This window comes from Tursiops truncatus, chromosome 17 (assembly GCF_011762595.2).
Source record: "Tursiops truncatus isolate mTurTru1 chromosome 17, mTurTru1.mat.Y, whole genome shotgun sequence".
In the NCBI taxonomy this organism is placed as follows: Eukaryota; Metazoa; Chordata; class Mammalia; order Artiodactyla; family Delphinidae; genus Tursiops; species Tursiops truncatus.
This window is the reverse complement of record NC_047050.1, coordinates 28,999,946-29,012,091: the sequence shown is the minus strand read 5'-3', so window position 1 is coordinate 29,012,091 and position 12,146 is coordinate 28,999,946. Positions and strand designations below refer to the sequence as shown.

General features: G+C 35.3%; 1 protein-coding gene and 1 pseudogene across 1 annotated transcript in view; one reads left to right on the top strand and one right to left on the bottom strand.

Annotated features, from left to right (window-relative positions):
• Window positions 1-12,146, bottom strand: part of WWP1 (WW domain containing E3 ubiquitin protein ligase 1) — a 92,719-nt gene that overhangs the window by 55,775 nt on the left and 24,798 nt on the right. Inside the window, exon 3 of the mRNA XM_073794246.1 lies at window positions 4,107-4,197. Coding sequence (XP_073650347.1) covers window positions 4,107-4,176 — 70 coding nt within the window. The 5' untranslated portion in view covers window positions 4,177-4,197. The remainder of the gene's footprint in view (window positions 1-4,106; window positions 4,198-12,146) is intronic.
• On the top strand, window positions 5,939-8,351 carry LOC101315914 (eukaryotic translation initiation factor 4B pseudogene; annotated as a pseudogene).

Below are 12,146 nucleotides of genomic sequence, written 5' to 3'. Positions count from 1 at the left end.
AGAACAAATAAGATGTTAGTACATGATAATGGTAGCATTTCAAATCAATGGGAAAAGATAGATTATTCTATAAATGCTGAAGCGTCTGAAAAGAATAAAGTTAAACCCATAATTCACAGCACTCTTACAAAAATATGATAGGTATCGTTACATTTTTTAATTTTAAAATTAAACTATTAAGGTACTATAAGACACTATAGTTAAAAAATTATAAATGTGAATATAACAGCCCATTAGTTTTTCAATCTCAAATCTTATCTTCTTATCCATCTTGCACACTTTGTTTCTGTCACTTTCCTGTAGAAAGCCTGAAATCTAGACTAATGAAGATGATAACACTTCTGTGTACTATTAACTCTTATGTACAGCTGCTTCTCTATAGTACACATTATAGCATGTTATGGTAGGTAGTTTTCACTTTGGCTTTTTTCTGTTACAGTTTTCCTGCTTTCATGACCAATATTCTTATTCTTATCTGTTGCTGCCAATCAGATATGGGTTACGAAGAGAAATAAGAATAAAAATATATAAGCTAGGGCTTCCCTGGGGCGCAGTGGTTGAGAGTCCGCCTGCCAATGCAGGGGACACGGGTTCATGCCCCGGTCCGGGAAGATCCCACATGCCGTGGAGCGGCTGGGCCCGTGAGCCATGGCCGCCGAGCCTGCACGTCTGGAGCCTGTGCTCCGCAACGGGAGAGGCCACAACAGGGAGAGACCCACGTACCACAAAAAAAAAAAAAAAAAAATTAAAGAAAAATCAATACAGAGGTCACTGTTACCTAATAAAAGGAGCAACAACATAAGACCTTGGTTAGTTTCTTATTACTAATGGAAGGCATTTAATCTGATTCTCAGTTCCTTCCTTGGTAAAACTGGAGTACATATTTATTACATAAGGTACTGTTAGATCAATAAGATTGTGGATTTTAAGGTGTTTTGTAATTTAAAAAACCAGATCAACAAAATGAAAGAAAGGCAAAGGCAAGGAAAAAAGAGAGGAAAAGCAAGGCACTAAAACCTGGTGCCATTTAGCACAGGTCCAAGTTTGGTTTCCCAAGAGCATCACTGTATTTCAAAGGAGAATAATAACTGATATGTGAAATGATAAATACTGTGGAGGCACTATCTTGGCTAATTACATTCCTTTGGTCCATACCTATTTTCCAATTGGTTCTCTAGACTTCCGGTGATTCTATTAGCTACCTGATAGCTTCTCTGTAAGTTGCCTTTTGGCTCAAATCAGCTAGATGACGTCTTTGCTACTTCAATTAAGTACTCATACATTAGGTAAAGAACAGGAAGAAAGTCACACCTCAGATATGTAGGCCACAGGTCCTGCACAAGCAACACTGTAACCAAATATACGGCTCTAAGCTTATGCAGAGCAAAAGCAGAAGTATTAGAAATTACACGTATAACTGGTTCTTAAGTGCAATACACATCAGAATCACCAGGAAATTGCTTCAAAACATGTAAGTTCTCAGTTCACAGAAAACTAAATACAAATATCCCTTAAACATGGCTCAACCTCACTTATAATGAGAGAAATGATATTTAAAATGACACGATACCACTTCTGACCTGTCAACATGCCTGACAGCATATCTTGATGAGGCTATAGGAAAACAGGCATTCTCATAGACAGCTGGTGGGAACACAGAAATAGTACAGATCCTATGGAGAGGAACTTGGCAACATAGTTGGCCTTTGACCAACAGGGGTTTGAACTGCGTGGATCCGCTTACACGCAGGTTTTTTTAAAATAAGGACATATCGCAGTACTACACGATCAGCGGTTGGTTGAATCCATGGGTGTGCAACCATGGACACTGAGGGCTGACTGTAAAGTTATACACGGATTTTCAACTGCACAGGAGTCAGCACCCATAAACCCTGCAGTTCAGGGATCAACTGTGATTGACATTATTACACGTGCTTACTCTCTGACCCAGCAATCTCATTCTAGGATTCTATCCTAATGACACGAGCAAAAATAAGAAATGACATTCGCACGAAGCTCTTTACTGTAGCATAGGACTATCTGCAATAACAAAACATGGTACCCAATGTCCATCAATAGGGGGCTAGCTGAATTAATTTTGGTATATCTAGTCAATAGAGTGCCGTGTAGCGATAAAAAGGTGTATGGAATACCCTGCTACCGATATTACTCCAGGATATTACTGTTAAATGAAGAAAAGCAAGGTGCAGAAACTAGGTGCTAAGAACTAGAGGGTTGGGAGGAGAGATGTGAATACATACACTGTGCATATCTGCTTATATTTTCAAAAAGAAGAAATGGAAGGATAAATGAAAATAAATAAAAATGTTTACCAAAAGGGCAAGGGAGAGACGGGGGAGGAATGGGATAAAGTAGCTAGACTTCTCCAAATATACCTTAATTTAATAATTTTGACTCCAGAACTGTATAAATGTTTTGTATGGTGATAAAACAAAATTAAATAAAAAGTAAATAACTAAAAGCAGTGAATCTAACTAGTCCAGTTGGTGGCATAACCAAATAGAAAATTAAGTTACTTTGAAACATGGTACTCTGACTATACATCCTAAGGAGGGGAAGCTCACAAAGAAATCTTAAAACTGTGATGAGTGGGCCTGTTACTTTCGGTAATTTTAACTTTGCTATTCTGTGTATGTTAGGATAAAACAGATATAACTGTGTTAACATCATTTAGAATTAAAATTCTGAGGTTAAGAGAAAAGAGATAGAAATATAAAGTCAAATGAAGTAAAAATAACTTTTTGCTCCTTTTAGTGGAAAATGGTTACTTAGAGGCTATAGCTATTATTTTGAATTGCAAATATCAGCATGAACTCAGGATTTGTTTTTTGCTTTCTAAGACAATAAACATTTCCTAGTTCTCGTTCACTGAAAACTCCTAGAAACAACTGACCTCACAGTAATGAGTACCATGGGAATTACAGTATATCTCCTTCTTATTCTAAGCTCAATCCTGCCCCACCTAAGGCAAATATTATTTCTAATGTTATAAGCATAGAGGCACATACAAACACCCCTCCTTTTTCACATCCATATAGTCACATACTAAACACACTATTCCACAACTTGCTCTTTCACTTAATATTATCTTAGAACTTGGCTCTTACTGGTACCCGTATTCATTTATTTCATGCCATTGTTTATCTAGAATTCCACTGTCAGTCTTTTGCTATTAAAAACTCTCTCTCACTCTCTCTCTGTTACTTCTACTAATTCATCTTGTAGATATTTATATATAAAAAAACTATATACATATATTATATATGGACATTATTTATATGCATTAATAAATAATATAAATACCTACAAAATAAATTTCTACTAGTAAAATTGCTGGTTTAAGGACCACTCCTTGAATCATTATTCCAACTAGCTAAAATAAATTGTCTGAAGTCACCTAAAAAAAGGCTCTTTCATGCTTTTACATATGCTGTTCCCTCTCTCTCTCATGCTTTTAGCTGCCAATCTAATTTGAAATGAACTCTGAGCCCTCCTACAAGAGTCGAAGTGTTACCCTCTGTGAGTCTTTCTCTTACCCTATTCTCCTAGATCTATAGGCCATCTCCAAACCCAAGCAGACCTATGACACTTTCCTCTAAGTTCTCACTGCATCCAGTTAATGATCACTTTGCATGGTAACTGTCCATGCAAAACAAATCTGTCTCAACATTATATAGTAAGTTCCTGGAGTACTAGGGCCTGTGTTTTCATATATAGAATTCCACTTAACAAATATTTGCCCAATGATTAAATGAATAGCTTAAATGGATGAAAAAAGGCTTTTAGCATCCTTCTCCATCCTAATAATCATTTAAGGACCAGCTCAATGGTGTTTATTCCAATACACAAATTCTCCCACCACCAGAGGATATAGCTTCTCTGCATCCAGCACAGGTTCAATAAACACTTACTGAACACATAAAATATTTTTAGAGGGTTTCTAGCTTTGAGGCCTATTGCAACAAATACACCATGGCATGAATCTAAAAGAAAATATACTTATGAAATAAGTCTGCTGAATTAGGTATTAAAAAGAAAGTTTCATCAAGGAACTACTATTTTAAATTATTGTGAAAATAACTTACCAGTTACCTGTAACTGTAACCTTCCACTGTCATTATTACTAGTATCAGACCTTGGTGAAGCAGTGGCCATGTCCCAAAATTCAGCTTAAACCTACAAAAAAGTTAATTTATTCATATATTAGAGATTATAATTTTCAATATGATTAACACTGTTTACTTGAATTAACTAAGAAACCACACTTAAGAGAATATTTTCAACCCATCACATGTTGATATAGTCACAGCTGTCCCCCATTTAAAATTAAGACTTATTATTATTGTAAGAACTACAAGAGAATATGGCTAAGTAACCATATCTGGGTCAACTTGAGCAACAAAATAAATGATGGTACTAAGAATCCAGGGTCATGTGTTGATTTATAAATCAAACAAATACACAAATAATTTTTATATGTTTATTTTTACATATTATATAATATTATACAGTATTAATTTACTACCTGAACCACCTAAGTAAACTGTCCCTTTACTCTTTAATACTTTAGTATGTATTTCCTATGAATAAAAATATTCTCACAATACAATACAATAATAGAATTCAGGAACTTAGCTAGTACATTATTATTATCTAATATACAGTCCATATACTATAATTTCATCACCTGTCCCAACAATGTCCTTTATCATAATCTTTAAATACAGTACCTAGAGCAGGTTTATATATTACATTAAGTTGTCATGTCCCCAGTAAATCCTGCATGTTTCTTTTTATAGATAATTTTTTTCAAGTTCTGTTTCACTGCTCCACCCAATTTTTAGTTTTTAAATAAAATACAAAGCAGCTTTCTTCTGCATGGCAAATATTTTAAGGCTAACCTTCTATACACTTTTAACCTACTAACATAAAGTAGAACATTCAGGGCAAGATTGAGAAATATTAACAAATATGTTTCTTACCCTTTATGAACTTTACATATTATGATTATTAAACAAACTTTTAAAAATTAGTTTTAGCAATAAAAGATAAAATAAAACATGGTCAAGCAAAGAGACTATGAAAATGGCATTGCATATCTGAAAAAGAATCATATAGAATTTGTTTAAACTCTTCATTTTAGAATAGTTTCAGATTTACAGAAAAGTTGTGAAGATAACAGAGTTCTCATATACCCTATACCCAGTTTCCCCTACTATTAATTTCTTATATTAGTATGCTACACTTGTCATAATCAATGAACCAATATCAATATATTATTAATTAAAATCCATAGTTTATTCAGATTAGACAGAACTTAAGAATCAGTAAACTTGAACATAAACCTAAAAAAATCATTTAGAAGTAATGCTGAAATAAACAGCTTGAAAATATGAAAAAGAAGCTAAAAGACGTGAAAGATAAAACGTGACCTGAAATATATTTCTACTCATAATCTCAGAAAATGAAGAAAGAGGAGGTCATACCAGGAGAGAAAATGACTTAATTTTCTGGAGCCATGAAAAACATTTATTCACAATTCTAAGAAATACAATATATATAAAAGAGGCAGGATAAACATAAAGACACTCACATTTGGACACAAAGCAGTCAAACTGCAGAACACCAAAAGAGAGCATGTTAAAAGCAGCCAGAAAGAAAAGTGATTACATATAAAAGAAGAGAGTAAAGTGATAGCAGAATTCTCAACAGCAGCAATGGAAGCACAAAAGGTAGAACAAGCATCTATGTGCAAAGAACTGAGACAAAAATTATTCAACCACTAAAACTCTCTCTGGGACACAGAAGGCATTAAGACTTTGCCAGATAAACCAAAAGAGAGTTTACCGGCAGCAGACCTTTACTTCAACAAAATCTAAAGGACATGTTTCATAAAAGAGTAAAATTACACACAAGGATGATCTCAGATGCAAGAAGGAAAAGACGAGTAAAGAAATTAGTAAGCATACAAATAAATCTAAATAAACATTGTCTGAATAAAATAACAATAACAACATCTTATGGTATTTAAATAAAACCCGTATAAACCGTTCAAATATGGAATAAGGAACAGAAGCATATAATGGAGGAGCAGGGTAGGAAGAGAGAGGATAGGAGTTGGTGATGTAAATTCTTGCATTGTCCAGCAGAGGGATTATGATCTGGTTTAACTTTAGCCTATATATTAATAGTATGTCAGCAGAATTTCAAGGGTAATCATAAAAGAATAGAAATAAGTGAGTGTAATTTCCAAACTAGTAGAGAAGAGAATACAATTTAAAAAGAAAAAATCAATTCCCAAAAAAAGGCTAGAAAAGGAAAGGAAAAAAAAAAGGCATAAAGCAAACCGGACTATCAGAAAGCACAAAGAGAGTTCAAATATAGAAATAATCACAATAAATGTATACGGGCAAATTCAAAAGTAAGACAAGAGACACCTACAAAATAAAGATGCTGATTGGATGAAAGCAAAAATATGGAAAAGGACATATTAGGCAAATATAAACAAAAAGAAAGCTGGGATTAGTTATAATAGCAGAAAAAGAGCATTATTAGGGAGAACAAAGAAAATGATACAAGATCCAATCTAGTAAGTAGAAATAAAACTCCAAATTTGCATGCTTAAAAAAAAAAAAAAGAAAAAAAGCCTTGTTTTGGTTCTTTCCCCTAGCCCAGCAAAGTGACCTGAGCCAAGAAGAATGGGAACCCTATCTCCCTAACAGGCTTACAGGCTGAGGATGGTAGTAACACTGGTGGAAGCAGCATCTATATCCCCAAACCAGTCAGCTGGACTGATAGAACAGATGATCTGGAGGATGTTTCAAGCACTTGGCACAGTTAGGATGACAACATGTATAAGGCACCTGCAACTAACCAATACATCCTGCCCACTGCTCCACAGGCTGCCTGGGAACCAGAGCCATTTCCCCATCTGCCACCCTACACTGCTTTTCTGGGGAACCCAACTTGTGATAGACAGAAGTCTCCATTAAGGAATTCTTTAGAGGATTAAGTATCAGTGCAGCGTATTTACCATGCGAACCCAGTAATCCAGAGAGGTTGAAAGGTTTCAATAATGCTGAGTTTGAGAACCTGGAGTCCCTGCTCTGTGTCCTCAACCTCAATAAAAAAATCTCTAGGTAACAGAATTCCAGGGGACACTGCTAATCAAGCACGGGAAAAAGACAAGGATGATCATTCTTTGGGCTGAAAAAGAAATCAGCTTTCTCACAAAATCGATACAGACTTGAGGAACTGTCCTGCCATAGACAGCTTGGATTTGACTATCCACCTAGGAGAGGTGAAGAGAGCTTTGAAGGCAAACACTGTGATCACTACGGAGGCCAGGACTGCTATCATGACTAAGGCAGCAGAGACCATGGTAGAGGCTATGACTTCAGGATAAACAATGGCAGAAATGCAAGTCGTAGTGGGTACTATAGGGATGACGACTACAGAGGAAGCAGGACCACTGTGAAGATGGATAGACAGGACATTCAGTCGTAGAGCACCAAAGACAACTGCTCTCCAGATGATTACAGGTGTGATGATAGAGGACCCTCCCAGAGACCCAAACTGAATCTAAAGCCTCAGAGTAGTCCTAAGGAAGATGACTCCTCTGCTGGTACTTCCCAGTTTAGTCAAGCAGCTTCCATCTTTGGAGCAGCAAAGCCTGCTGACACACCTGTGAGACAGCAAGTAGAAGACCAGCTACAGGAGGAAAGGGAGAAATCGCAGCATCAGTTCGATGAACCAAAACTAGAATGACAGCCTCAGGAGAGACACCCAAACTGGCAGAGTGAAGAAAATTTAGAACAGTAATGGTCAAAGACAGGAAGTGCGTCATCTCAGATTGGGACCTTGCCACATCTGCCAGAAGTCAGACGGGGATGCATGAAGGAGAGTGAGATGTCTCTGGAAAATGAAATACTCACTAAGGCAAAAGACTGTCACTCTCCAACTTCTAAGCTTCCCAAACCTGATTAGCTACTAAAGGTAATGCTGGCCCCTCCATCAACAGAGAATGCTTGGGTGAAGTGAAGTGCTAATCTTTCTACTTGATCTCAGAGCTCAAACATAGAGCAGCAATCCCCTACAAGTGATGAAGGAAAAGTCACTCCAGCTCAACATCTCAGGAAAGATGAAACCTGGAAAGATGAAAATAAAACAGATTTGGTGAGTGTCCCAAAAGGTGAAAGTGGGAACTCAAGCATGGACCAAGAGATGAAGGAACAAAGACTAATGGAAGAAGTCTGAAAGGAAACATAACAAAGGATCAAGAACTCCAATCTGCAGCTGAGCCAAAGAACCCTGAAGAATCCAGCTTCTGAGTTCAGTACTGTGAGTATGCTGCTCTCCCAGTTGACAGTGAAAATTAAAATAGAATTCTACATACTGTGCTTTCTCCTGGTCTCTCTTTACCATGGAACATTTCTAAGCAAATCAAATCTCTATCCATACAAGGCAAAATAAAATTCACCATCTCCTGGGGGGAGAAAAGCCTCCAAAGATTGTTAGAACCACAGAAAGAAACTGACAAATTGACCATTGCCTTGGGCGATTTCAACACACACTAATTTTCCATGGATCAAGTGGACCAAAACAGATGAAACTATTTGCAAAGCAGAAATAGAGACATGATGAAGAGAATAAACACGTGGACACTAGCGGGGGAAATGCCCGGTGGGATGAATTGGGAGACTGGGATTGACATATATAAACCGCTGGGTATGAAATAGATTATCTAGTGAGGAACTGCTGTATAGCACGGGGAATTCTACTCAGTGCTCTGTGGTGACCTGAATGGGAAGGAAATCCAAAAGGGAGGGGATATGTGTATACATATGGCTGGTTCACTTTGCTGTGCAGTAGGAGCTAGCGCAACACTGTAAAGCAACTATACTCCAATTTAAAAATTTTTTTGAAAAAATAAATAAATAAAAACAAAATGATTAACAAGCAGGACTTAATTAACAGAACCTTACATCCAATTACTAGAAAATAAACATTCTTCTAAGTATACATGAGACATACAGAAAAATAATACACACACTGGGAGATAATGAAAATGTCACTAAATTTCAAAGAATATGTATCATACTGTTCCCAGGCTCTGATCAAAATGCAATTAAGTTAAAAATCAATAATGAAAGATAAATTTTTAAAATACAAATAGAAAATAATAACACTTCTAAATATTTCATGAGTCATCAGAAACCACATTGAAAATTTTTCTAAAAATACTAAAAACTAAATGATAAAAATACCACATACAAACATTTTTGGAATACAGTAAAAGTTATACTTAGAGGCAAATCTATAGCCTTAATGACTTATACTAGGAAAAGAAGAAAGGTTGAAAATGAATGAGTTGACAGGCCAGTCTGTTAAGTTAGAAAGATAATCACGAGTAAATCCAAAGAATGTAGGAAATAATAAAGAACAGAAACTAATGAAGTAGAAAAAAGGTAACAGAAAGGATCAACAAAATCATAGTTCTTAGAAAACACTAAAACAAATAAATGCCTGGCAAGACTGAAGAAGGGTAAATAAAATGAAACAACATAAAGAGTCCCCCAAAAGACCAAGTATCTAAGGACATACTCAGGTAACAGATGTAGCAATGCAGATCTGTGGGAAAGGAGGGACAATTAAATGGTCCTAATATTATCAATATGGAAAGAATTAAACTGGATCTCTACCTCACATACAAAATCAATTCAAGATGGACTAGTGATATTATATGAAAGGCAAACTTTAAAACTTTAAGAAATTACAGCAGAAAACTGTTGTTTTGTGTCCTCCCAGAAGGAAAGATTTCTTAAACAAGCATACTAACCAAAGAAGAAAAGAATAAGTATTTTAACTATGTGGAAACTGAGAACTTCTGTTTACCATAAAACATCATTTAAAAAAAAAAAAACCTAAAAGACAAGCCACAAACTGGGAGATATTTACAAAACTTAAAACTGATTAAAGATTATTATTTAAACTATTTAAGAACCTCAAAAAAACACAAAAAATAAAAACACAGGAAGCAAATGGGCAAAAAAACCTGAACAGAAATTTTATACACAGGAAACTTGTTTGGCCAATAAGTATTTTAAAAGATATAGAATCTCATTATTCATGAGAGAAATACTAGCTAAGACCACATGAGATGTTATTTTCAAACTCACTAGAATGGTAATAACTAGGAGTTTTGACAGTACCAAATAACAGCAAAAAAAAAAAAAAAAAAAAAAAAAAATGGAGCAGTGGCTCCAAAAATGGCTCTTACACATTGCTACTAGGTGTTTAAATTGGTAAAGTCCTGCTGGTAGGTGTTAAATTTGGTAAAATTGTTGGAAAACAATTTGGCATTATTATGTAAAGTTGAACATTTGCATGTCCTTCAATAAGCAATTCTAGATACATACTATAAAAATTTTTGTACTTGTGTGCCAAGTATAAGCATTCTTCATAATAACAACAACAACAAAAATGCTCAAATGTCCACTGGTAGAACCATGGTTAAAAGAATTAGGCTAACACACAATGGAAAAGTAGTGAGAATGAATGAACTATAGCTGTAAGCAACAACATGAATGTATCTTAGAAACACAATAGTAAATGAAAAAAGACAAACAGGAGTTCTAGGTATTAACATCTTCCTCTCACTTAGTCCCACCCTCCAAGATTTAACGTTCTACATTCTACATTGGGCATCAAGAAATGCTTCCAACTCCTAATGACAAAGAAGAAAGAAATGTATTCTTCTGGCGGTTATCATGGCCTCATCTTTTGCTATGCATTTATTTTGAAAATGCCATGATTCCATGATTGAAAAAAAATCCAGAAACATGGGGGCATTGTGGATCCTGAGTCTCAAAAGCTTATACTATCAATAAACAATTGAATGAAGCCCACTGAAGAACTGCTGAGGTCCAAAGGGCAACCAAATGACAAGCTGTGACTCCTCCAAGGAGTACACCATCAATCTAACTGAAACACTTCTGCCAAACTCAAGAAATTAGTGTGTGGAAATATACCTGCTACACTCTGAATAAGGAGCTTTCTTTCATATATGGTACAACAATACCCACACAGTACAAAAATAAGTCTCCATGATTATTTTCTTGTCATAAATTTGAATATGCATTCTGAGATTTTTCTATTATTCTTTTATGATGGTTGAATGTTTTCTTTGAAATGTATAAAGATTTATAGACATTTCTCTATAATAAAATACCATTTGTGCAAGCTTTAAAAAGACTCTAAACAAAACATTAAACTCAAAACAAAGAACTGTATTTGTGGTAATACTATTTTTAAAAAAGAAATTTAAAAAAAAATTCAAAATAGCAGTTACTTCAGGGGCTGGGGAAAGACAGGAATATGGGGTTACAGAGGTACTCACAGGTAGCTCTTTAACTGTGTTAGTACTGACCTAGTTCTAAGTCGAATGGTTGGTTCCCAAATGTTTGTTTCTATTATTAAATTCCATATGTTACATATAATCTGGAATTGGCATGTTCAAATTACAGAATTTTTAAAAATGTAAAGAATGCATGGAAGCCAAGGAAGTAGACACAGGAAAGTGTAGAGCACTAATTCATCAAATGTGGTGGTAAGGGAGTATGTCTGCAGCCTAAGAAAAAGAAAGAAAAGCTAGAGCTTTCATACAGATGATGTGTAATTAGTCTTCCACGAAAAAGGCACTTCTTCCTCTGAACAGTAAATGATGGACCTAAGGATAAGTGAATGTAAGAATTCATTTGGAGGTAGATTAAAAGAAAATTGAGGGACTTTATTAGTGAAATTAGACAGAAAGGTAATTGCTGAGGTTGAGAATAAGGTACATAAAAAGAATTGTAAAGTTTAAAATGCTGTGCAGACTGGGAAAATGCCAACTAGGCAAAAGACTGTTCGCTCTAACAGCTTAAAACTTTTTCTGTATCCAGATTCTCACCTCCAAGCTACTTCTCCCTTTGTCTTATATAAACCAGCCCTCAGACTCAAGAGTGCATGCCTCCAGTCACCAATAACTGCAAATTTAAACTGCAAATGATAAAGATCCTTCAAAAATGGTGCTATTTTGCCTTAAAAGGGAAGATACACAGCAAACAAAATCATCTACTTCAACA